Here is a 26,262-nt window from a genome sequence, read left to right as displayed (position 1 = left end):
GACCCTCCTCTGACCTCCAACCTCCCACCCCGGCTACTGCCTGAGCGAGGCACCCTCATGCACCAGCAGCCGGGGCCGCCTCCGTTTGAAGCTGCCCCCCTGGAACCCTGCGTCCCCCCGTACCTTCACTGACAGGCGGAGGGGGAGGAGAAGCCCCTTCCTCCCCGTGGGAGAAAGTCGCTGCTGCGGAGAGGCGGCGCGAGCAGGATGATCGCAAGAATGTAATATTTCAGGGAGCAAGGGACCCCTAACCACCGATTCTGCTCCTAAAAAACGTGTCCTAAGGGACAGATGTGAGTAAAGGACAAGGTGACGCAGGCTCAGCAGCCCCAGGAGCAGGTCACGCTGCTGGGGACCCTCTTTCCCGGGAGAGCCCTTTGCTGCTCGGGACATCCAGCCAGGAGCAACCCCGGCAAGTGTCACCGCAGGAACATTTCCATCCTCCTGGCTCTCCTTTAGGAACGATTCTGCGCAGGGGAAAGTCAGAAGGAAAGAGAACAAGAGCAAAGCAGGAATGGCTGTCATGGGAAACATCCCTCCTGAGAGCTCTGGGCTGCAGCGGTGCTGGGGGAAGTGGTGGAAACCTCACCGCCTGCTTCAACCCCTGCTTGACAGGCTAACGCCGCGGAGACCCGGCCTGACTCACACAGGGTGACTTCAGCCCAGGGATTTTCCAATCCTGGTATCTGCAGTTCCCTTGTGCCCAGTCTGCTGGGCAAGAGAAGAACCCGCCACCGCTGGCACAGCTGCGGGGATGTGCCTGTGGCAGCACCGGGGGTTGAGCCCTGCTGCCAACAGCCACGTGCCGTGGGATGCCAGGATGTGGCCGACAGCAGCAGCATCGGGGAAGGCTAGGTGGGGAAGAGATGGGCACCCCATCCTGCCACCATTCCGGAGGGATTTCTCAAGACACCTCTAGAAATAAAAGCCATCGCATCTAGTTTAGGACCCATGAGGTTTTCATCTATGCATGAAGGGCTGGGTACGCTGACACAGCTGCAGCGCAGCCATCTCTGCACAGCAAAGCCTTAAATCTCACTGTCAGAGCCTCCTGGATTGGGAATGACCAGGCATATTGCAGGGCTGGGGACAAGGGCAGGTGGGTTCACTCCTTCCTTCCCCGAAGAAGAAACAAGTAGGAAACACCAGATTTCCTGCCAAGCCAGCACAGACCGATGCTTAAATTCAGCTCATCTGCTGGGGAGAAGAGAGCCCAACTGAAGGCCCATGACATAATGCCACAGCAACTCGTCTCATGAACACATTTTTCCAGCCCACATGAATGAAAAACAGGGAAGGAGCAAATGCTCTGCACATCCCCATCACGTGCAGCCCTGCTTGAGGAGGACACGGCAGAGCCCCAGGCTGCCGGCAGCCAGGCTGGCCCCGCTGCGGGCCAGCCCAGCCTCCGAGATGCTGGGAAAGAAGTGACCTGTGACTGGCACCCAGGTCTCTCTCGAACGGCGGAGCGGGACCTCGCGTGCCACAGAGCAACCCGCTTTTGTCGAAACTTCCTGTTTCGGAGTGGAAACGTGAGTGCCCGCGGCAGCGCCAGGATGCCCGGGGCAGAGGGGACGGATGCAAAGGCGCTCGCCGGCTCACGTGGCGATTCCTTGCTGCCGGAGCGGAGCGTGGTGAGGACGCCAGGAGCCGTGCCCGATCTTCCCGAAGGAATGATCAAGTACAAAATGACACCGTGTTGATGTATTTGGTGATGCAGCAGCAGACACCCCGACCCCGGGGGGGAATACAGCCGCCCCACGCACCCTTCCCCCTCCAACCGTGCAGTGAGACAGCAGGAACCGAAAGCCTGGCTTCAAGTCATCGTTGGGTATTAAAATAAGCCTGACACGCACACAGCCGCTCTCAAAGGAAAACTGAAACTGAGAATTGCTGAAGTGGTCTGGTGCCCCTGTCCATGACCCGGGCTCAGTTCCCCAGGGGTGCGAGCGACCGAGGCATCGCCGAGCCCCTCGTCACCGCGGTGCCTCTCGGGGACATGTGGCTGGGGAGCAGGCCCTGGGCGGAGGTGGCTTCGGCTGCAGCAGCCCCGATCGCCAGCCTGATTTCATCAGGCCCGGAGAGAGAGGTTTCTAATCTCCCGCTGCATCAGACAGGCTAACCACCAGCTCCCAGCACCAGCCACCCACCGACAGGCTGGCGGCTGCTAGGGCACGCTGACGAGGCTCATTAGCGCTCCGACTGCTAATTCATGGGTCATACATTAACATACTAATCATTGAGTAAGACACAGCAGGACACACATTAACACACACTAACTGCCTGTAGAGACCCACTGGGCTGCGCATTAACTGTACCAGCTGTTGTATTTTCAAAGCCACTTTGCGGTGGCAGTGCCACCAGGACCTTGCGTGTGTCATCTCCTGCCAGCGGCAAGCAGGGTCCCCATGTCTAAAGAGGGGTCCCCAGATCTAACAAAGCTGATCCTCTCTACGGCCTTGGCTGTATTTTCCCCTGCAGATAAATCAGGCTGAAGAGAAAAGCTTCCCCGAAAAGCTTTAACAAGAGGAGGGCAGAGCACTCCCTCACAGGGCGGCTGGCACCTGGCCCGAAGGAGACGCAGCCCCGACGCCAGCACATGTCCTCCAGGAGATTTAAGGGGAGGGAAGGGACTCGCTCCGAGAGCTGCGAGCACTGTGCCGGGGGGGACACGTGCACCTGGTGCTGGCGGGGTGACACCACCAGAAACCAGCCACGGTCTCGCTTTGGGTCAGAGGCGCACCTGGAACCGGGGAGGGGGGCAGCCCCTCTGCCCCCCGCCCCGGCCCTGCCAGTCCTGCTGCTCCGCGGACGGCTCTCCCGCAGTTAAGCAAATCGCTGTCACACCCACCGCCGCCTTCAATCAACTTTTACAACTTGTTAATTTTACGCAGCGTCCTAAAGAGCAAATAACTGGGAGGCAGGAATGCAGACTCCTTCAGCTAGTCCAAAGAGCCTCTGGCAGCCAAGCCAGCTGGCCAGGGGAGCCCCGCTCGGCCGCGGGGACCTGCCACATCCCGGGGGCGACTTGGCCCGGAAAGGGCTGCCCTACACCCACGGCAGCCTCCGGCAATGCCACGCTGCTGCCGGCGGTGTGTGGAGGGACCCCGGCAGCTTCTCTCTCGGCAAAACCTTAGATTCCGCAAGCAAACAGGAGGCAGCGGCTTTGGAGAAGGGTTTGCTTGGAGGACGGGCTGCCATTGCCGGTTCTGCATTCCTGTGTGCGAGGGGGAGACACGAGCACATCCTGACAGCTGGATTCAGAAGGGGAAAAGGACATGAGAAGTTTGAGTCATAGCACGGAGAGATCCCATCCCAGATTCGGGGATGGGAACGGGATAGGACCGGGACTCAGAGCCAAGCTCCGGCACGATCCAGCGTGGGGATAACACTGTTTTTGCCACATCGGTTTAAACACGGCTTAGCTGAAGTAGCTGAATGATGCTGAAACCGAGTGAGCCCCAAACAATCTCAACCACGCAGCGTCTACATGGCCCAGCTGAAACATTTGCACTGACCCCGCTAAAACATCCAGGCAGGTCGTGGCTAAATGCCTCCCAGTGCCCTGTGCCGCCTCCTCCCATCCCCGGGGAGCCAGCTCGGAGGGCGGCCCAGAGCGCTGGAGGAGGAGCGCAGACGAAAGCGCCCGGTTTGGTCTCATCCCTTCTGGGTTTTCATCTCACAAGCTCGCACAAAAGCTGGGCTGGGTTTAACCCTGGACTTATCACAACCCAGCTTCTCTGGGCTCGTTCCCCAGCCAGGACGTGGCCCGAGGAGCCCCTCGCCCTGCCCAGCCCCAAATACAGTTTGGAGGGGTTTGGCCACCTGGGTAGGGAGGACCAAAGCGTCCGTCACGGCTGGGCAGCAGCGCTCGCAGCTGGATTGCAACCCTGGTTTCTGCAGCTGAGAGCTGACTTCAGCCACAGCTTCTCTCAGACAAACTTCTGATTTCGACTAATCCCACAAGCAGGCTCGGTGGACGCAGATCCCACATGCCTGCAACTCTGTGTGTGACCCGAGAGCGCAACTGTGGCTGCAACGGGGCCCAAACCAAGGCCCCATGGGTTCCGATGTATCTCGCTGCTGGCCTGGCTCTGCAGGACCCAGTGCCAGCACCTAGCATGCCCCAGAGAGCACACATGGGGAAAGGGTCCACCACATCCATATTTGATCTCTGCACAGCAGAGAGGTGCATCAGAAAACACCCAGAGAAGACAGAGAAGCTCAGAAGAACCACTCCAGTTGCTCTTCCCCATTGCCACTGCTGGAGAACCACTTTCTCTGCAAAGCAGAGGCTCCCCAAAGAGAAAGTGTAGCCATGTCTTGGCCAAACCCCTCTCCCAGCACCCTGAGCCTTGCAGAGGCACGGCTCCAGCCTCTGCACTGGGGCACACTGTCTCAGACGAGTCATCAGAGCAGATGTGCTCTTGGCCTGGCAAACGCCTCCGTCTTTCCAACCTTGGTCACGTAGCTCAGCCACGACTGGCCTTTAAAACTGGAAAGCAGCATAGAAAGGGAACCAACTGCCCACCATCGCTAGGGTTTGCCGGGCTAAGACCAGCCTTGCTTGTCCCACGCAGCGATGCACAGAAGACGCACGGATCATATAAAGGTGCAAAGCGATAGATCTGAGCTGAGTCATCCAATTTTTGGTGTCAGAGATCAGAAGAAGCCCTGAGTAGCTTGCACAGATGCCTACCATGAAGGTCCTCAAACTGCACCCAAGGCACTGGTACCTGTCACCGCTGGCAGCTGTAGGACATGAACGTGAGACCCAGCGACGCGGGGGAAGCTGTGAGCAATTCTGGGGCTTGGAGCCTGCTCTCAGCAAGCCCTCCCCAGAGGAGGGGATCCCTGCACCCACACGCCAAGGGAGCAGCCCTCCCCAGAGCTGTCTGTCTGCCAGGGGCCAGTTCTCTCTCCCTGACTGGCACCTAGTGGCTGTGGGGCAGGAATACAGACTGAATTTTTACTGATCTAGGCCAGAAGACACTTAAAACTCCGTATGGAAACCCCATCCTGCCACAGGTCCCAGCCTAGGTCCCTGAAACCCTCTGTGCTGCAGCACAGCCTGGCACTGCCCTACAAAACATCTCACAGCTCACCTCAACTCTTCCCTTCCTTGGTGATGGCTTACCATGAGGTTGGGGAAAGCTGTTTGTCCACCCCAAAATACATCTGAGGGTGCTGCAGGAAACTTCTGTGACTTGTGTGGAAGAATCAACCCCAAAGTTACCTGAAGCAGATGCTTTGGATGGAAAGGCATCTTCCAGACCCCTTGCGAGCTCCTGTGTCCAGGACGACCTGGAGGGCTGGCTCCAGCCCAGGACCAACTGCTCCTCTGAAGCATGAGGAGCTACACAGCCCAGAGAGGAAAGTTTCTCATGGTTTCCAAACCAAGCTTTTGGCTTTCACTGATGCTTGGAAAGACTTGCCCTGATGTCTTATTCACCTGTTAAATGTGCTAAAGAACCTTTTTGTCAGTTCATCTCTCCAGTGAGCAGCAGCGTTTGCAGTAGGGAGCAGTTGGCTCCAGGCTGCATCCGACACCTTGTAGGCAGGAGGTGGGTGGTCAGCTTATTTAATTTTACCCCCACCAGCCCATTCCTACTGGGCAGCAGCAAAATGAGAGAAAAACATGACTTTAGCCTGGGTGAGAAGTCCCAGAGAAGACGATGGGGTACAGGAGGTCTCTACAGAGTGATGGAGATGTTTCACCTGGTTACGAGTGTGGCTCCTGCCTGGTTCTCATTGTGTCCTCAGGCATCGCTGCCAACAGCTCAGCGAGAGCTACGGGCTTCCCCACATTGCAAAATGTTCCCTCCAGTAAGACGCTGCAGGAATTTCTGCAGGAATTTCCATCGGAAAAAGCATTTGCTTCCACCCGCGGCCACGTGCCCCAGCACTGGGCAAACCGATCTCCACAGCTGTGAAATATCTGGGGCATTTCTGTTCTCCGAGGTGAAGCCTTGAGCACAGGACCACAGGTTTGTCAGGAGAACAAGAGGCTAAAAAATCACAGCTTTGAAAGAGGCCTGTGAAAGAGGCAGATGACTCTGGGATAATAGGGAGCCAGGGTCTCCCTATTATAGCCACCTTGATGCCCTCCTTTCTTCCAGTCCAGCTCCCAGCACATCCCCAAACTTCTCAGGGGAAAAAAGAGAAAAATTCAGGCTATAGAGTAAAGCCAAGACAAGTCCGAAGGAGCCCGCTCTGCTCCTCCCTTGCAGATCCCTACTGGAACACTAACCAGGGAAGACAAGTCCCTGAAAGCCTGCCCCAAGCCCATGGTCCCAGGCTGGGGAAGGAGGAAGGCATGAGCCGTATCCTCAGCAAAGCCAGTTTGGTACCACCGTCAGCTTTCGCAGGGCATGGGCTCTTCTCCCTGCTGCAAGAGTCTCCAGTCTTTTCCTTTTCAGGGACTGGGGGAATTTATTTCCCCTGCCATTTCGGAGGATGCCTGCCTTGCCAGAGATTGTTTTGCAGAGTTAAGAAAGATAAGAAAGTGGTTAGCAGGCTCTTTGGTGGAGGAAGGGAGGATTGCTTAGTAAGGGAAAGGGGACCGCTCCGCTCTCGGCAGCCACACGCTGCCCTTCCTCTGAGGCCACCGCTCCAGGAGACGCTGGCGTTGGGGACAAGGCCAGTGCATCCCTACGCCTCTCCAGCCCCAGCGTTTCTCGGGTCCATCTGCTTGTGGGGCCACACCGTGCTGGTGACCAGAGAAGCTGTTCCTGTGCCAGGGCTAGGATCTGTCTCTCCTGGAATTTGGGAAATGCGGCTGATGAATGTTCAATCCAACATCTCGACTGCAAATCTCAATGTGCTCTTGCAACAGTAAGAGTCCTTTTTGCAGAGTACTTGGGGAAAAAAAAAAAAAGGCAGGAGCCAAGTCCAGGCTGCCCACACCCTGGTGAAAACGCTGCGGTTATCTGGCAACCTCCCCATTTCAGAAAGCACCTCCTGAGCTGGCCTCGCCGGGGCGTTTGCACAGAGGAAGCCCTGAAGATGCACAACTCCTGCCGAGCGTGTCCGTCCCCGGCACGCCAAGGCGTTGCAGCGCTATGGGGAAGTTCAGCTCAGCCCCTCCAAACCCTACACCCACCCCTCACCCAGGCACCCTCCGAGCAGATAAAAGCGTTTTGCTCTCGCCGATAGCATGAGCTCTTTCGCAAGGACTTGCCCACGGAGACAACTGCCCCGTGATTTGATCCACAGAGTAACTCGGTGATTCCTGTCCCACGGGACAAGACACCAGTGTCTGGGGTAGGAGAAGGCTGAGACGGTGGGAAGTTGGGTGGTGGAAGGAAAAGAGTTATAACACAGGAACAGGGGAGCGGGGATGAGGTTCTACCATACAAAAACACCAAAAAATGGTGCAAACCAGAGCTCACCCTTACAGCATCCACCTGCCCTGCCTGCACTGTCCACCTCTCGCCCTACCAGCGTGAATTCTGCTCCAGGCAGTGAGTAACCACTGCGTTAGCCGGTAACACCATGGCATGGTGGACTTCCACCCCCGGAGGTGTTAACAGGGCGTTGCGCCCCTCGCAAACCTGACTTCCGACCTCGGCAGCGGGAGGGAGAGGAGAGGTAAGAGCTGCAATATTCTGCCTGGTCCTGGCAGAGCCAGTCGGGAAGCCATTTCTGTGAGTTTACACAGCTTATACATTCTCCATGCAGTTCCTGGACGCCTTCCATCGCAGATGAGAGTTTTATGTCGAATTTTAAGTTTGACCACAAATATTTAAACTTCCTTGGACCACAAATGCTGTATCTTCTTTGTGGTTTAGTTGGCACCAAATGAGTATTTACAGATCCCTATATGTCTGCCTGTCATTTAAATATCTCGTGGAGGTGCCAAAGGCTTCAAAAGTGGAGGGGCTCCTCAGGCAGACCCCCTGATTCCCCCTCTCTGCCCTTCGTTACTCGGCGCAGGCAAGGGAGAGGTGCAGACGCTGGCCAAGCCCTTGCAGAGGGCACAGCTGCTGCTGGTCTGAGCATTTCATACTTGCACTCTATTAAGCTTGCTTTTCAGAGAATGTCATCTGAGATCCCACCGTAACTTCCACAGCTCCTTGCCCTGGTGGATATTTGAACTGGGATGAAAGTCTTTGGAATTTTCTCCTCTTCTTTTAGGAAACTGAGTCTTTAGGAGAGTGTTTTAATGAGAACTGCTAAAACCTCCTAAAGCAGCACAGCTCCCACCTGGCCGCTGCTCGCAGCCTCCCCACGGGTGTTTTCACTTCCTCAAACACAAGCAATTCTCAGAGGGTGACAATCCAGACCTGCTGAACTGGGATCCCGCTCTAGGGAAACTGGTTAGAGTGGTTAGTCTCGGTGGCAGAATGGTACCGAATTCAGGGAAGGCTGTTTGGCCAGGAAAACGCAATCAAATAAATACCGTAAAAGGTCCCTCCTAAGCACCCTTTGCCAAGGGAATTTGGCCTTGTCGTTGCACGGAGCTGGATGGGGAGCACAGAGCTGAGGGTCCCCGAGCTGACACCCAGCCAGGTGGGTGAGTTACGGGGAGCGGCAGCCCAAAATCTGAGTTAACGTGCGCACGCCGGCTCAAGTCAGGTTGTGTGCGTTTCATTTCCTTCAGACTTTTTAGTCTAGGACACAAATTGGACGCTTGCCCCACCAATTTTAGAGGAACTTTTGAACATGTAGCGGTGTGGTAGACGCTGCTCCTGCAACGCTGCTTTTACCACCCCAGGGACCGAAGCCACTGGCCGGTCGCGGCAGCACTCAGGGAGCTCTCCCGCACGTCCCACCATCCCTTGGGAGCCACAGAACAATTGTGTGCCCGGGGCAAAAGCTCCAGCGACGGCTGCCCACATCAGAGGAAACAGATACCTGAGTCAGAGCAATGCAATGAGAAACCTCTGCTCCGCAAACCAGAAGCCAGACTGAGCAACGTCAGCGTCAAGCTGCCCCACCGCTGCTCCGCACGCCTCGCCGGCCCCGGACGCTGCTGGGGAGCTCAGGGCACTCCGGCTCCCCTCAACTTTGGAAGTTGAAAGAGAAGCAGCTTTGCTTTGAACTAACAAGCAGGCAAAGCCCACGTGAAAGGGCAGCTAGCGGGGCCAAGGCTGCTGCGTGCAGGGAGGAGTTCCTCCGACCGTCGGCTCCTCTGTCGGGGTCACCGCTAAATTCCCTTGAAAACAGAGGGTGGGGATATGGAAGGCAATGTAGTAACACCAGAAAAATGCCACCACAGCTCGGTCGGCTGCGACACCACAGCCCCAGAGATATTAGCAATACTGGCATTTCCACCCACCGCAAGAACCACACTGGCAGCGCGCTCCCGGCGGCTCGGGGCAGGGCGGGAAGCAGCTCACACCACTTCCAGCAACCACTTCAGGGAGGGACAAACGCTGTATTTTGCTTTACAGCGAAATGCTGCCACTTAGGGGACTCCCGATGACGTTCTTGTGCCTGAGAGCCCATGTCCTCTTCAAGGAGGGGCTGCTCCGAGCGAGACACGCTCCGTTAGCCTACCAGAGAGGTAACTTCATGCACTGGATGCGAGCTCCAGCCTGCGCGGATCCTGCTCTGCCTCTAAGGAAGCAGCGAGCACAGCTCTGCTACTTATACCCAATACTCAGCTCTTTTGGCAGATGATTAATGGCCTGAGTCTTGCAGTCACTTGCTTCCAGCCGGGCCAAGAGCTGCAAACACACCTAGGGAAGGGAAGGGAAGGGAAGAGGAATTGGAACGGCGGCTTGTCAGGGAGAGGAAAACTATTCGCTGCGTCTTTGTTTTCTGCAGAGCTCCTCCTCCCGGGAGCGGGATGCTGAGCGCAGAGCAGGGCCCCTGCCCCGAAACGGAGGAGCTGAACCAGAACAATAGGGTGGGGACTCTGGATGGGCCCCGACAAGTGGGGTGGGCTGGAGCAGGGGCACCGATCCATCCTTTTGACTTCATTCACACTTACAGCTGCATTAGAGACATTTCCTGAAAGCACAGTAGGAAGAGAGGGGTATTCGCTCACCCCACCCTCCATCTAACACTGTCCTTGCGATCCAGCCGCACACCGAGAGCCAATTTTGGCCTCTGGCAGAGCTGCAGGCCAGACATTACAAGCGCTGGTGTGAGCAGCGCAGGTCCCCACCCGATGAGCAGCACGCAGACTTGGAGCGGAGAGGAGGGGAGCTGCAGCCAGCAAAAAAAGAAAAAAAAAATCAACGTAGGGAAATGCAGAGCATTTGAGCGTGTCCAAGGTGGCCCTGAAGTGGACAAGGAGGTGTCAAGAGTGGGATCTGAGCGTTTGGCTTCGGGACAAGGAAAGGTGCAGCCACCGGCCGATGCCACATGAAATGAGGCACAGCTCCTCCCGCAAAAGAAATGAGGGGAGCGACAGCCGCGCTGCACGGGCTTGAGGATCCGTGCCACAACCCTCCCACCTCAGGGCAACCATACTGCCGGGTCTACAGCGCAGCATCTCCCGACGATGACACGACCTGCAACGCGGAGCAGAGGATTGAAAACAGCGCGGCGAGCCCTGCTCCTGACTCACCACAGCCCGGGAGCCCCTGCGTCCCCGGCGCATCGTGATCCTGCATGTGGAGCCTGAAAAACAACTGACTTTTTTTTTTTTTTTTTTTTTTTTTTTGCTAAAAAACAAAAAACCAGCCGCCCTCCTCCAAATCTGGAGTTACTCAGGCTGACTCACACCAAGGCTCTCCTGGCACTGCCGGCAGAGCCTGCACGTACCTGGAGTGGGCTGTGCAGGCTGCGCCGGTGATCCCCACCACACCGCACACCTGGAGCTGCGGCACTTCCCCAAGTGCCTGCGACACGAGCTTGCTGCAGCCAAGCTAATTATATTCAGCTTCAAACTTCAACCATTTTTGGTGAATCCCCGAATGAAAAAAAATAAATAAATGGAGACTATAATTTTTTTTTTTTTAAATGGGAAAAGTATTTCTTTCATTCTCCCATAACACAAATCCAGCAAACACGAAAAACATGAACCCAAACCAAAGCTCAGACATCACATCTGGGGAGAGACCAAGCATGGAAAATTTTAATCCAAAGGTTAATGTTTGGGAAGCTCCGAGTGTGTGAAAAGAGGGGTTAGATGGGTGCTGCTCCGTGGCTCGAACAGTTGTTGCCGCCAAGTGGCGGCTTTCAAACGGTGCCTGCCTGCCCCAGCCCAGGCACTCGGGGTCAGAAGCTAAAATAGAAAACAACTGAAATCATTGCAAGCAAACAAACAGTCAGATCAGATGCTGGAAAAGCCAAGCAAGGAAGGAGCCAGCAGCATAAAACGCAGCTCGAACCCTGTGACTGGAAACAGCCTCTTGACTTGCCCTGGTTGAATCACACCAAACCACACGGCAGCGGTGGCCCTCGCCACCCTCTCCTGCTCCCCTGAGCATTCCTGCGCCCCTTCTGCAGCTTCAAGATCACTTGACAGCCCCGTGCCACTCCTGTCCCAACTGTCACCTCCATATCCTTTCCTTGCTGCTCTGCAGGATCACACTCCAAGCACATCTTGTTTTTTTTTTCCATCCCTGAATCTTCACCCTTCTCACCCAGAACAACCATCTCCTGCCCAAGCACAGAGCACCCTGCTCTTCACCTTCACCCCAGCCCCAGCTGATGCACCTCCCCGTACCTGCCCAGAGCAGCGTGTCTCTGCTGCTCGCTCCTGCCTCGCACCCTGAGCTGCTGGGCTCTCGTACCCTGACTCCCGTGCAGATCTGCTCTCTGAGCTCGTCATGCCCCCGTTTTCCCCACATCCTGCCTCCAAAATGCCTTTGTCTTCATCTTCTGCATTAGATTATGCCCTTTCCAGACTGCTCCTTCCAGACACTAGAAATGTCTCTCCCCCAGCTATAACAGAATAGCATCCTAATTGCCTTTGTTAGGGATGGGGCCACGCTTGTAAAATTGCCACGTCTGCTTGCAGGGCCATATCAGCAATAACAATAGCTTAAAAGCTACAGGAGTTATAGCATCGAGTCCTCCCACACTTAACTAAACACAAAGGGAAGGGACCATATGTCTGCAAAGGCAGCCATGTCAGGTGGGTTGGAGCCCGGCTCCCCGGGCTCCCCGGGGGTGGGAAGGGAAGGCACGGCACCCGCAGGCGTGAGAGCATCCGGCAGAGCAGCACCGCTCGCTGCGGCTTATTTACAGCATCCAGAGGGACGCCGGACGGGACGCTTCCTGGGATCGGCTAAGGCAGAGCTTGCTCCCTAAGGTAGCAGGGCTTCAAAGAGCTGCAGCATCCCTGCCCACGGGCTGGGCTCTTCTCCTAAGTGCACATTTCCCAGGAGAAGAGCGGGGCTGCTTCTCCCCTCGCATCTGCCCACCCAGAGATGCCCACCCAGAGGTGCTCGGGAGGAGCAGAAAGCTGGAGTTTCTCCCAGACACGAGGAGACAAAGCAAGCTCCATTCTGGGCTGAGATGGACCACTTTGCGTCAGTGGAGAGGTCCGCTCACACCAGCGTACCTGGGTCACTACGGCTGGCAGGCCACCGTCACCTCCTGCAGGTCTCCAGAGTGCCACTCGGCAAGCTCCTTCCCAGACAAGTGTTTCCTGGAGCTATGGGAAGATTTGACTTTCAGTACATTGCTGAGGGACACAACAGAAAACGACTGTGTCCTGCTGCAGGAGGAGGAGAGCGATGTCTCCCAAACAGTTGGGATGTCATACATTGCTCCCCCCAGGATGGTGGTCCTGACCAGAGAAGCACGATGAGAGTTTGGATGAATGATGGGGTTCAGCTCCAAAGATGCTAATTTTGAATGGGCGCAAAGCCGCTCAAGATGTCAGACACCACCAGGCTGCTGGGGGACACACAGACACTGGCCAGAGAAGGGGAGAAGGGGAGGTGTCAGTTGTTAGCAGAGAATCTCTGCGAAAAGATGGGAAAAACATAAAATAGTGCACAAAAATGTAAATGTTCCTTTAACAAACCATTGGGTAACCCAGCTCCAGCCCAGTTTTGTATGTATAGTGCCTTGCTTGGCTGAGCCAGGATCCCAAAATCCAGGCATCTCTCCTGTAGCTCCCCAACCACACTCCCCTCTCTGCAAGAAGAAACCTAAATCTGCCCACGACTAACTGCAGAAGCATGGAGATAAAGACAAAAAGAAGAAAACAGAAGTGAGGTTGAGAGAAACACTAGGAATCTCTGTAGACACTGAACGTTTCTCTAAGCTTAGCCCAGAAAAAAGGGCTCTGCAAAGAAAACATGCAAAGCACCTCCCCACCCGGGCTGGGGAGGGGGCTGCAGGGGAAGGGCCGACGGGAACGAGGATGCCAAGGGAAGACGCCGAGGAGGAGCTGAAGGGAAATCGTGGCAGGGCTCACCTGCAAAGGCAGGGGAAGCGTGTGATGAGAAACACGAGCAGAACTGGCTGGCAAAGACAGGGCTCAGGACTGGGCTCCCTCGGGGTTCGTGCTCACGGAAGCATGTGCTAGCACGCTCAGAGGAGTCCCAACAAAGGACAGGCAGGCGTGCTCCAGCTGCCCATGGACCATAGCTCCTGCTCTGTGCTCTTCAGCCCTCCAGCCAAGGGGGAAAATGTAATCAGAGCAATTTCTATTAGCAAGAATATAAAGACTTGGAACCTCTGGGCTGTCTCTTGACAACTAATTAATTACCAGGTAGCATCCCCTTGAAGCTGCCAACACAGCACGCACAAGTTCCAGCATGATTTAGGGAGAGAGATGAACTTTACAATAAACTCTAGAATTTTACTTCATCTCCCGCCACCATCTGAGATCCTGGGGGAACAGGAAGGGGTGGCAAGAGGCAAACTCTGAAGCCATCTGGGATCATCATTAACTCATTCACTCATGGCCTCTGAAACAAAACGCCGACTGCGCTGTGAGCAGCAGCTTCGAGCCAGATGAGAGCTCCTCGTGTTCTCAGTTTCTTAAATGCTCTTCTGCCAGTTTCTGCAACAGGGTGCCCAGCCCCTTGCAGCCCCCTCCCCTGTCCCCCGAGGCATCGGCCCTCAGGGCAGCCAGTCTTTGAAACTATTAAGAGCAGAAACCATATTTCAAATGGCTTTAGGTGATATATTCTTCACTAAGAGCAACAAAAAGGAGTAAGTGAAGAAGTATGTCAAGAAAGCAGAGAAAAGAAAAGGACAAGAGGAGACAGACAGAGCGACTGCTGCTGACACAGCTTTTATGGGAAAACACAGGAAAAAACCACAGTTGCAGAAGTGCCGTATCTTAACCCCAGGGACCAAGAGGCCTGGGCTTGAGCTTATCGACCTGGCAGTGCCGTGCCCGGCTGGTCCCTCACCTCTGACCACGTCCCACTTCTCGCTGCCCTCAACAGAGCATTCCAGTTGATTAGCTGCTAACTATTATGGGACTGGCGCATCAGTCCCCACACAACAACTGCACCACGCTGGAGGAAAGGAGTCTCCCTGCTTCAGGCAACCAAACACTGCTGCCATAAGCCTCCCCTCTCCGAGCCTGGGACTAAGGGACCAAAACCTCAGACCAGCCCAGGATCATTCCCAGAAGGAGGACACAAAAAGGCAAAGGCTATCTGGGCTGCAGAGGTCGCCGAGGACAGCAGCGGACACCACTAACCACTGCAATGTGCCAAGCTTTGTCCGGACATATCACACAAAAAAAAAAAGATAACGACGAACTACAGTTGAAGATCAGGATGCGTGACCTGCTGGAGAGCGCTGGGCTTGGGCAGCCAGGCCAGAAGATGATTAAATGCAAGCCCTGTGGTAGCAGCACCATGAACTGGAGACAACGCACGAACTATGGCGACATTTGGGGACTGTCAACCCAACAGTACAAGATTTCTGAGGCTCTAGAGACACGGGGAGATGGGAGATGCTGTTCAGCTTGGCACATGTGAACCGAACTACACTGTACCCCAGGGAACGTCTCAGAGGACTGGTTTTGTCTGCACTCAGGTATGAGGTTAGCATTCAGCAGCATCCTGAACAGCACGTGGGGACAGGGCTACGTTTGAGGACTGCCTTGAGGAGACATTTTACACGTGATAACTCTCCCACCTCACCACTTGAGACAACCCTGGGAGCCAGCTTGTCCAGGTGGGCAGCTTTTGGGACCAGAATCCTCCGTCTCCCTGCTCCAGGCCACAGCTCTACTGGTGGCCGTGGATTTCTTCCATAGACACCAGGACAGCCACAGGTCATCTTGCTCAGGTGCAAATGTTCTAGGCTAAGCCAAAACATTTCTTTTCTTTTTTAGACTTACTTGATGTAAGTCCAAAAACGGAGATGACATCAAAGAGCCCATTGAGTAGATCCCCTCCAGAAACACACAGGGACTTTACCTCGTTAGTACAAACACAGTTCCCCTGCAGACTTCCTGGGAACAGCTGAAGCAGCATCACACTTCAAAAACCAGCCTGCACATCACAGGGGTGGGGAGGAGCTCAGTTCTGGCCCAGGATTGCTGACAACCATTTCAAAGCCCATGCAGGATCACACACAAAAATCGTCACAGCCCTGAGGGGGCACAAAATTATCTTTGTCCCCAGGAGATGGGCTGTAAGGGCAATGGCAGGGCAAGGAGCTGTCACACGAAGCAGTCAAGGAGGGCAGGCAGTCTGATTTAAAGGAGAGAGAGAAGAAGATTTAGATGATGGAGCAGTTTACCCCTCCTGGAACTGGTCAGTGATTGTTTCCATAAGCTACAAAGAGGGATGTCCCTTCAGGATTTCAACCTGTGCCGAAGGAGTCCACCTTCTTCTGAGGGATGGCAACTGCCAGCAGTTCTGTCCCTGCTGCAGTCCCCAGCTTGGGTCTGCCACCGGCTGGGGCCTGAGGTCACTTCCAGAGGGACGGAGGAGACCTGCAGGAGCTCAGGCTCAGCCATGGCACAGAGTGACAATCAGGAGATACGCTGCTTCCTGGAAGAACTGGGACTGATGTGCAAATAATGAAAGAAAAATGTGGGGCAAGGGAGGGTTAAGGAGAGATTAGTCTGGGGCACACTCTGGGAGATACACAATGTTAAGTATGAGGGCAAAGGAAATGAAAACTGGAAACTCAAACATAGTCAAGAATCCAATCCCAGCCTGGGCAGGAAGTTTACACTCTGCTTCTAAATATACATGTTTTTAAATCAACAGGCTTTCTTGTTCCTCAGCTCTACTGTACAACCACACAGGAGAACTGACCGGATAAAGGCACTGCCAAGCTCTGCCTGGCGAGGCTTGCTGTCCCCAACAAGTGACAAGGTACGGGGATGGAAACCACTGCCGTGCCTCAGAGCAGGGAAGCGAAGGCAGGATCCCAAAGAAGCTCCGGGAGAGCAGGATTCCCGGCTCCAAGCACCCTGCTCAGCGCATCGGCACCCAGTCCCTCGCAGACAGACTCTCCTGTGGTCTCCAAGTGCCATGCCTGCAGACCACGAGAAGGAGAGGAAGCGATAACCTGTGAGCGTGAGTCAGATGTGGTGCCTCTTTCCTTCCTGCTCTCTGGCCACTGCATTCATGCTCAGCAGTTGGATAGTCACATATTTTTTTAATTTGATATAATTATCTCCTAGAAATTACTGTACACAGCCTCTTGGGATCTAAAGCAATTAAGTGAAGATAAATTTCTTTCATGGAGCAAGCTGTCAAAGGATGAAGCAATTTCATTCCCCATTTGAAGTGGAAGCTTTGGGTCATGCATGGTTTATTTGAAACAATGCCATCACCTAAAGCTGCTGATCTTATCTGTCTCTCTCTGTCTCTCCATTTCAAACTGCTGAAGATGTGCAGCGTGGCACTGCCTGAAGTGATGACATCTGGCACCAGGCCAGCTACAGAAACAAGCTGCTCCTCCCCGAGCCTGAGTGCAAGAGGCCAAGCATTCCTATTAAAAAGGGGGAAACCAAGGTGAAATCTGGGAAGAGCTAAAAAGTGGGAATCCTGCCCAAGGGAACAGGAGACCCACGAGCTACAGGAGGAGCGAGGTGCCTGCAGGAAGGGGCGGCACTGCCCAAGACAGGATGGGAGCACGTAGGGCATCTCTGAGGGGTAACAGTCTTCCAGGCTTCCTCTTCATCACCAGACTGCCCCAAAGCCATCTAAACCAGGCTTCGAGGATTTCATCCCGACAAGGAACAGCCCATGCGCTTCAGTCTGTATGAGGAGAGACATGGCAGGACAGAAATTATATCCCATTAGCACATACACGCCAAGTCTCTCAGAAGTTCCAGCAAATTCTCCCCTGTCCTCACATTTCACCATGCCAAGATGTTTCATTTTAGACAAAAAACCACGTAAAACATAAAATAACTAATTTAAATAAACCATTCTCCAAAGTGGTGGGTTTTTATCCTGAAAAGGGGATAAAAGATGGCCAGAGATGCTGTGGAGCAAAGAGTGGCCACGATGAGGGCTCTGCTATCTCCCCAGGTTAAGCACTGAAGATGCTCAGATCCTCCCAGGGGAGGAAGGCATGCTCCACACCCCACAGGATACAGGCGTCAGCCAAGCCAAGCTTTGTATCCTTAAGCAACCTAAAGGTGCCACCCTGCCAGTGGAACAACTTTCACCTAACTATTGGGAACCAAAAGGCAGAGGACATCAAGAAGAACAAGTATGAATGGATCCTGAAGTCCTCCTGCGTATTGCTGACAGCAAACCAATCCCGCTGGTGCCACAAAAAGCCAACACCCCCCCAGAGCATGCCGTGGGCAGGGAACGCGGAGAGCAGCGGCTGCTCACGTGGAATCATAGAATCGTTGAAGTTGGAAAAGACCCTTAAGATCATCGAGCCCAACCGTAAACCTAACGCTGCCAAGTCCACCACTAAACCACGTCCCTAAGCGCCACGTCTACACATTTCTGTCGTCTCATCCAGATCACTCACGCAACCTTCAGAAATGCTGCCTGGGCGTTCAGTCTCTAAATCACCCAAAAGCTACACAAGGCTTGCACTGACACAGAATTATGCAGGTCACGGCCTGGAAATCAGGCTCCAACTTTCCTGCAGCGACGGCCAGTTATTGCACGGGAGACGGTTCCCTGTTGCAGAGGTCAGCAGCGCACCATGACTTGCTGGTACCTTCGAAGCTGTGAGCCCCTTGCTGTCCTCAGCCAGCATTTCTACCTCTTTGCCCACTTTAATGTTTAGCGGCTGCTCTGTCTACACATTTGCAATGATATAATCATCCAACGCATCCGTACGGATATTCACTCCCATTCCCACCTAGCCAAATCCATCCACACAACTCCCTTCCAGCTCTCCAGCCTACATGGATTTATCTTTATAAGCCCAGCACTTCCCACGTGATTAAGCCTCCTGTACGTTTAGCAGGTACTACATACTTCCAAAACATAAGATGTCCCTCCACGCTGATACCTGGAGGATCTCTCCCATGTCAGGGCAGTCACTAGCGAGCAACTCTCAAGTCACGGGGAAGTCGGTGAGGACGCTCGTGTCTAAAAAAAGGGTAAAGCTGCAGTTGTGAGAACTGATAAGAGCATTTCAGCCATCAGGTTTCTGCAAAGCTCAGGTTAAATCTTTGCTCATTAGGACAGATGCTGAACTAAAAAAGATACTCGTACTAGAGGAGCTAACAATATAAGCTGGCAACGGGTACAAGTTCAGGAAGCATCTGGATGACTTAAGAGTGCAAGCACGGTCTTCAAAAGTGACTTCAGCACCAGGAATGTGGCACGTCACCGGCAGCTGGTAGGTTCCAAAAACGTACCTCAGCAGCCATGTCCCTGACACACTCTGGAAGCGCTGCTCCATGGCCACTTCTCCATGTACGGACCAGATATCAGGTGAACTGACACAGCACTAGAAGGACGTAGCAACCTCCATCTTCTTCTGTCTATAGACATAAATGTCTTTCCTTCAGTAATAATGGATGCTATAATAAACGTTACATCATTTATGCTTAAGGTAAACACGGAACCAAAACGTAAATCTGTTCTGCTGTTCACAAACCAAGCAGACCAGGCAGGCAGTAACTTCTCAGACCTCAGAAAACACCTTTGTCTTCATATTAAGAATTTGTGTTTATACATGCATCTACCTATCCCAAGTACAGTGAAGTTTGGGGAAAGTTTTTTTAAAAAAAAAAAATCAAGAAAATAACTAGAAATATATACTATTATTGTCTCTATTCATAATATATAAACTTATAGGAAAATATTTGCTACATGGTGGAGAAAATGCTTTATGTAAAATGCTTTATGTAACGTATGCAAAACGTTATGGCAAATTTTTTTAATTTAAATAAATGATGGGGTTTACCACATGTTTAAGTAAATATATGCAAATATGTTATGGGGAAATTGATTAAATTATCTGGATTAAATATTCAGCATTTTTAGCGTCCCACCACAGACACAGTTAGACCAGCGGCAGTAATGTTGCTCATGCAAGGCCTATGTTTGGGAAGAATTTTAACGCTTCCCAGTGAACCTTCACTTAGTACCCCCTCGTCTTCCTCAGGGACGCGGGTGGCCTGGGGCTGAGGCACTGGCCTGAAATCCTGGGTATCAGGGGTTTGTTCTCATTCTGAAGCTAAGGCTTCCTGTGGGACCTGGGTCAGTCCCTCAGCCTCGCGTACCTCTGTTGCCAATCCCTAACAAGGAAATTGCTTTTCCTTCTGTCATAACGTGTTGTGGAGATACGTTCATTAATGCCTGGGAAGTGCTTTGACTTCAATGACGGCGAGAAAAGAAAACAATAAATAAGACCACGGTGGTGTCTTCTCTTTCTGATTTGGGATGTGACAGCATGAGGACACCGAGAGTTACAGCTCCAGCCTGCCGCAGGAGCTGGGCTCTCCATCCTCGCCCAGATTCAGCCCAGTGCCGATAGATGGATTCGGCATCCACAGAAACAACGCAAGGTCCGGCTGGGAGCAGAAACGTGGGGAGCAGACTCCAAGCTCAATGACAGAGGTCACCTTCCGTCTCCCGTAGAGACAGAGTAGATCCCCATCTGTTATTTGGGCTGACCACTCCCTGCATTCCATCCCGTTCATTTCTCTGGCAAGCTTCCCAGGACGTGGATCTTTCTTATTCAGGATAACAATGAGGAGTTATTAATTGGGTCTTTTTTCAGGTTTCCTGAGGTCCTTCCAATAGCTGCGTTGGTGGATACCACAGCCGTCGTCATCTTCAGCAGGGATGTTTTAAGCATTTCACTTGGTCAAAGACAAAATAACAGTAGTGCTGTGAAACAGGGTCACCCTGAAGCTAAGGCAGGGTCAGAGATGAAGAGACAGACCCAGGACTGAGTTTAGTACTGGAGTGCGGAGCCTGAGCAGTGGCGGTGGATCCAGGCAAAGCATGAAGCAAAGCGACAACCCCGAGTCCCAGGGCCCTCCTGCACGATCAGAAGCGCCACATTAAGTCTTGAGCACCACAAAGATTGTCCGAGGTGAGGCCACGCTTCATGCCCAGGGACCAGCTCAGCCAGCCAGAGCAGCCTTTCCATTTCCTCAAGGTTTCTCTGGGTAGCAATAAGAGATGGCTCATTGGGAGGGGATCCAGCGTTAATGGTGTTTTAATGAGGCCTTTCAATATACTTACAGACTAATCAGCAAATTCCATGAGGTCTGGACTCTCATATGTCATTCTGAGTACACTAAAGGCATGGTGAAAACCTCTTTTATAGCCAGAGCCGTGCACTATCTGGGCCTGATGTCCTGCCAAGACGTGGCAGGTTTTGTGCCATTAGGGTGCCGGTGCGGCGGAAGCGAGGCCATTACCTGCTGAAAAACCCCAAGGGAAATGAAGGTGTGTGCAGCGTACGCTGAGGAGGTGCTGCACAGGAGACTTCACGGTTTGGCTCTCCTTTCCTAGGTCGCTCCACTGATGCCAGCTCCAGGAACACGCGGTCAGCGAGTTTCTTGAATAGGACATTTTCCGTTTCCCAAGAGTCCGTGCCGAACCTCTGGAGGCAGCTTTTAGGACAAAAGGACTAAACACAAAAAAGTTTTCCATCTCATTACATAAACCTGGCCAGACGATGACAGAAACGAAGATGTTCAAGGAGTGTCATCTGATCCGCACGAAAAGATCCAATGCTGCCTGAAACCAGGCCTGGGACAAGGCTGATTTATCCTGTCAGTCTGTGCCTTGAGCTGATGATCACATCGCACTTCAGAAAACACTTTAAAAGAGCCTTTTGCTGACACCAGAGCCAAACTGTGCAGCGCTGGCTGAGGAACCGCACACGTGCTGGTACACGTGCACGGCTCACGCCCAGGCTGCCTGATTCACTTGGAGGTGACGCAGTGGCTAAAGCGCCCTGTCCAAGACGAGCCTGGAGGAGAGGCAGAGGTGGATCCAAGGCTGGGGGAAGGCAGAGGAGGAAGGGATGGAAACGTCACGAGCCGCTTGAGCAAATTCCCCGCAGCTTTCCCATGCACTGGGGTATTGCTCGGTCCCTCTAGGTGCCAGGAAAGAGGCATCTCAGGGGTAGGGAAGGTTGTTTCCACCAACTGCTGGTTCTTCCCTTCCCACTTCCCCCCCAAGAGATGGGGCTGCCTGGAAGGCAGCACCTCATACTTCCCTGCAAGCCGCGTCCAGACCACAAAGCCACTCTCACGCTCGCTAACAGGCGCATTAAGAGAACATGTGTAACTGGATCTTAACACGTTGGCAGATGGTTCCTCACCTCGAAGGGAGACTGCAGTTCTCACATCAGCCCTCAGCTTCAGGATGGAGGCAAAGCAGCAGGACCCGAGCTGTGCAGAGGGGTGCTGGCTGGAGGTACTGTTAGATCCGTTCCTCCTCACCGTTGTGCCTCCTTGGTCGAGGCTATGGGATCTGTTCATGCTTGGCTGTGGCAAAGTAGCTGCACAGCTTTGAACTCCTGCTGCTCCTGTCTGCAGCTCGATGCCACGGCTGTGTGTCATCAGGCAGGCAGTTGTCCTCAGCCTGAGCACTCTGCACGGCTGGGACAAGAGGACGTGAACAGCTAGTACGCCCCAGAGACTGCAGTGCACAGGATACGGAGTGGATTAAAATCTGGTCAACAGAGGTCTTAAAATGTCAGTGTAAACAGGAGGGCAGTCCTGGTGGGGCCGCAGGGAACTTGCTTGGGCTTATGCTGCTTAACAATAGGTTCAGTGACCTGGACAAAGAAAACCTTTACTGATAAAGCCTGCAGATTAGACGCCGTCTCCTACCCTCCCAATCTTCGAAGAGAGCAATTCACCAACGGACAAAAAACTCAAAATTGCTCAGTCGCCTACTCACGAGCAAACACCACGCTGTTTAATACCGCTAAAGATAAAGTTGTCCCTCTAGGAGCAAAGGTTGCAGGATGCTGGTAGCGTCTGGTGGGTACGGAGGAGAGCAGCAGAGCACAGTGGTCACCTCCTTCTTACAAGCTGGTGCAGCAGCTCACAGAGCAACACATGGAGCCTGGACAGCCACAGCTCAGAAGCGCCATGAGAACGGCTCAGGGGATCCAAACCATACCCGAGAGACCATCGCGTCTCTCACTCCATCTATTCAGCTTATTGAAAGAGGATGGGGATGGGGGGGATTTGGGACACATTTATTTATCAGGGTCAAAGCAGCAACGGAGGACTTCCCAACCTACAGCAAAACTCAATTAGTGGAAATGGAAACAAAACAAATTTAGCCTGGAAATAACACATGCATTTAACAGCGATTGAAAGTGGATCCTGCAACAATTTGCTAAAGATCCTGATGGGTTCTCAGCGTTTCAAAACCAAGGCTGAGAGCTTTCTACAAGAGCTGCTCTTGTTCCCTTGGAAATTTCCCTGTGGTTTCCCAAGGGGGAAGAGACTGGAGGAGATCGCCACAGCTCCCCCGGCTTGCCAGTATCCGGGGCTCTCCCAGGCTGGATTCCCCACTTCCAGGACTGACGCACACCACTGTGGGCTCCTCTTTGAAGAGGAGGTTTCTGACCTGTACATTCTTCCCAGAAGCTCCCTGATGTTCAAAGCACCTTGCTGACAGACAGGCAGGTGTGCCTGTGACAGTGGCCACCTCCCCAAACCCGGCGGGGCGGGGGGAGAGCGGCCCCCCAAACAGCGCCCTAGGCAAGGCACGGGGGAGTACTCCAAGCCCAGCTGTGACATTTCCTTTCACCTATACCTGTACAGCTGTTTCCTACAGGGCTGCAGCCTCAAGTGAGATGTGTGAGGCTTCTGTAGGTGCTTGGGAACAAGATGGAACAGAAACGCTTCACACCTGGCCCCAAAATTACAGCACGCTGGAAGGTGGCCAACATAAACTGGCAGAGTACCAGTTGCAATGGACATCAATTAAGAAGCCTGTCATCCTCAGACTGCAGGGTTTTCTTTTTGCGATCTGCATCGCTCCTTAAGCCTTCAGCAGCACCAGCGCTGGAGTTTTCCAGATGGGATCATTTCCCTCAGATTCCACTCGCTAGATTTATTGCAGTATTTTTTTTTTTAAACCCACCCCCCCTTTTAAGAGCCTGAACTATTATTCCACATTGCGGATTTCTCCAGGGCTGTATTCAGTGTCCTCGTGCAGCGCTAGTGCTTGTTTGCCATGAGTTCCCTTCACCTTCAGCTGGAAAAACGCAGTTTTAAGAATATGTTCAAAACTCTCTTAGTTTAAAGAGTGGTTAAAAATTAAGACTAAATGATAAATGAACAGAATACCTCTCTGGAAGACGCCCTGCACAGCCCTAGGAGATGCAGCAGTCACTAGGACAGCACTCATGCCCATTTCTATGAAGGTACGTTTAAAATGCCACAAGAGATGCCAACGTACCCTCCTCTGCCACCCAGACCCGGGGACACGGACTCGGCTTGACGCTTCCCACTGTGCTAATGACACCTGGCAAAGGCAGAGAGAGGCTCCCGTGGTGTCCACACAGTCCCTGGCACTTGCGGTTCAAGGAAACGCCAAGGATGGACGAGGAGTTCAAAGCAGGTGATATTCTGCGCACTACCTTCATGGTGGCATAAAAACCAGCCTCTCCTCCATCACCCAATGACATCATCTTCCAACATGGCCCATAATTTAGCCTAATTGCCTTTTACAGTCCAAAGGCACCACATGAAAGGGAAGGTCGAGGCTGGGATGGAGTTCAGATACTGGTCAGAAAATGTAAACATTTCTAACTCGGCCGCCTCGGGGCTGCCAGCTCCTGCCAAGTCCCCGCTCCGAGCAGGGCTGCCTGTGGCAGGGATCTTTCGCTGCTTGTTTGGAAACCGAGGCAGGCAGGAATGGAAGGAGTTTTTCAAGGATGACTCCTCCTTGGACTCTCCTACATGGGGCTCCGATCTCTGCTCACAGTTTCCCTTTTCCTCTCTGGACCAAACTCCAAGCTGGAAGCTCTTGCTCTCATGGGCTGAATGCATTTGCCTGCCAGCTGGAGGGAGATGCTCCAAGGCTATGGAATGGGAATATGGAAAGGATGCTGAGAAAACAGTTACATTTGCTCACTGGGGTTTTCTCTCTGCTTACAAAGAGTTTGTGCTCTCAGAGTCCTGGTCTTGCTACCCTTCCTCTGATGCCTTGCAAGAAGTCCTCCCAAAATCACTGTAACGAGGTCACTCTAACATGGATTTCATCCCTGGCATCCCAGGAGTCATCAGGTCTCGGAAAGGACAAAATGTCTGGTGTTTAGAGGCATGACAGAGCCCAGTCACTCCGACAGCTATTCCTCCCGGGCTTTTAAACCTGGGGCTTCCTTTCCAACAAGCATCAGACATGACTACGCATTGCCAAGAGATATCTGCAAGTCTTAAGAAAACTGAAATACCGTAAATAAGTGAAGTGAGTAACAAGACAGGACTAATTTTAGCCCAAGCTTAAATAATAATTAGCTCCTAAATAGCTAATTCAAAGGCTACTAGCTCTGCAAATCTAGAGCATGTTGGGGCAACTAGAGAGAGGGTCGAATTTGGACTGTCCACCTGGGCTGGATAGTACAGAGGAAAGAGATTTGTGTTTTCTAAGGAGAACAAAGCTTGGACTTTAGGCTATCTGCACTGACAGGTGAATAGTGCAAATAGCGGGAAGCAAGTACTTGTGAAACAAGAATGGCACCAAGTGTGGAAAGCTAACTGGCCACCCTGGAGCTGGAGGAGCCACACAGTACCCAATTTGTAGGTCTGGGACAGTAAAATATTGCTAGTTATCTTCCAGAGCCTTGCATTTTAGGGCTTTCATTTGCCTGGTGAGGTGAGACAGGGTTGAGACTAGCTGAGTGGTATCTGAGACAGTCCACTCCACACACGAGCATGCACATGAGGGGAAAAAAAGTGCCTTTCTGTTTGAGAGGAGGGAACCACAGTGACTAGCCCTATAAGCATATGTATTAATCATGCACCGTCTGGTTTTAATCCACACACTGCTGATCCTGCGTCTCACTGTATTGTTATCAGGGGAAGGAGTATTTCTCCTCAATCTTATTCACCAGCCAAAAGCCTGAAAATGCAAAAAACACATTTGTGAAGTGCCTTCCCAAGGACCCTGGGCCCCGGACCTGGTGAGCTGGGGCTGCTGCCTTTTTATTGGCGTTTAAAAACCTTTTATTAACGTGTGTCAGGGCTGGGGGAGGAGAGAGAGGCTCAGGTTTCAGGACCCCCCATGCAGAGAGGTTTATTGTGGGAAGGGACATTAACACTTTCTCCTCCACATCTCCCTGGCTGGGGCATGTGGCAGAGCGTGTGCTGCAGGCGCAGGCTTGGGTGACGCACACGTCGAGCCCATGCAGAGCCTGCAGGGATGCAGGCAATCAGTGATGCCATGTGCCTGCAGAGAGGAGAAGGACCTCCCTGCTCTGCTCCGTGCCGGGTGATCTGCAGCCCTCTTCCAACCTTGCCACCAGCTCCACGGGGCCACTGCCTGGGACAACAGGATTCAGTGGGCCAAGGAAACCAGGACATGCCCCAGGTTCCGAGGGCTGCACAAGAACAGAGCCATGATGCACCATCACTAGGACTTGCTTTAACCTCAACAACCCCAAGTGTTTTCCATTACAAGTCCCCCACAGCAGCACCACGCACCACCTGATGAATCCACAGTTGTCCCCTGCTCTTGCCTTGGGTACAACGCTGGGTGAGCGAGGTCCTGGCAGCGTCTCCTTCGGCTGCAAACGCTGCAGACACAGTCTGACAGCTCAGGCACCAGGCTGCATAGTTTGCTGTTGACTGGTACATTCGATGGTGTTCCATCACACAAGCTGCAATGGATATCTGCCCAACATACGCCCAGGAAAACATCACCAAGTTATGCTCACCCTGGAGCCAGCTTTTGTTGGTTACAGCTTCAATGACAGTGCAAGAGACGATGGGAAGCTCTAAGTGTCACACTGGCT

The 26,262-nt window shown here is 53.2% G+C and overlaps 1 protein-coding gene across 7 annotated transcripts in view; it reads right to left on the bottom strand.

Annotated features, from left to right (window-relative positions):
* Window positions 1-26,262, bottom strand: part of SMG6 (SMG6 nonsense mediated mRNA decay factor) — a 118,674-nt gene that overhangs the window by 20,165 nt on the left and 72,247 nt on the right. For 3 of the 7 annotated variants that reach the window (XM_075168713.1, XM_075168711.1, XM_075168712.1), the window contains exon 14: window positions 12,464-12,556. The exons of 2 other annotated variants lie outside the window; for them this stretch is intronic. In XM_075168713.1, the coding sequence (XP_075024814.1) occupies window positions 12,464-12,556 (93 nt within the window). Of the gene's footprint in view, window positions 1-5,137; window positions 5,282-12,463; window positions 12,557-15,296; window positions 15,513-26,262 lie in introns of those variants that run through there. 2 more of the 7 variants (XM_075168719.1, XM_075168718.1) reach the window with 2 other exon arrangements.

The sequence above is a fragment of the Calonectris borealis genome, chromosome 19 (assembly GCF_964195595.1).
Source record: "Calonectris borealis chromosome 19, bCalBor7.hap1.2, whole genome shotgun sequence".
Taxonomy (NCBI): Eukaryota; Metazoa; Chordata; class Aves; order Procellariiformes; family Procellariidae; genus Calonectris; species Calonectris borealis.
Note: the sequence above shows the minus strand (reverse complement) of the source record. Positions and strands in the feature narration are given on the sequence as shown.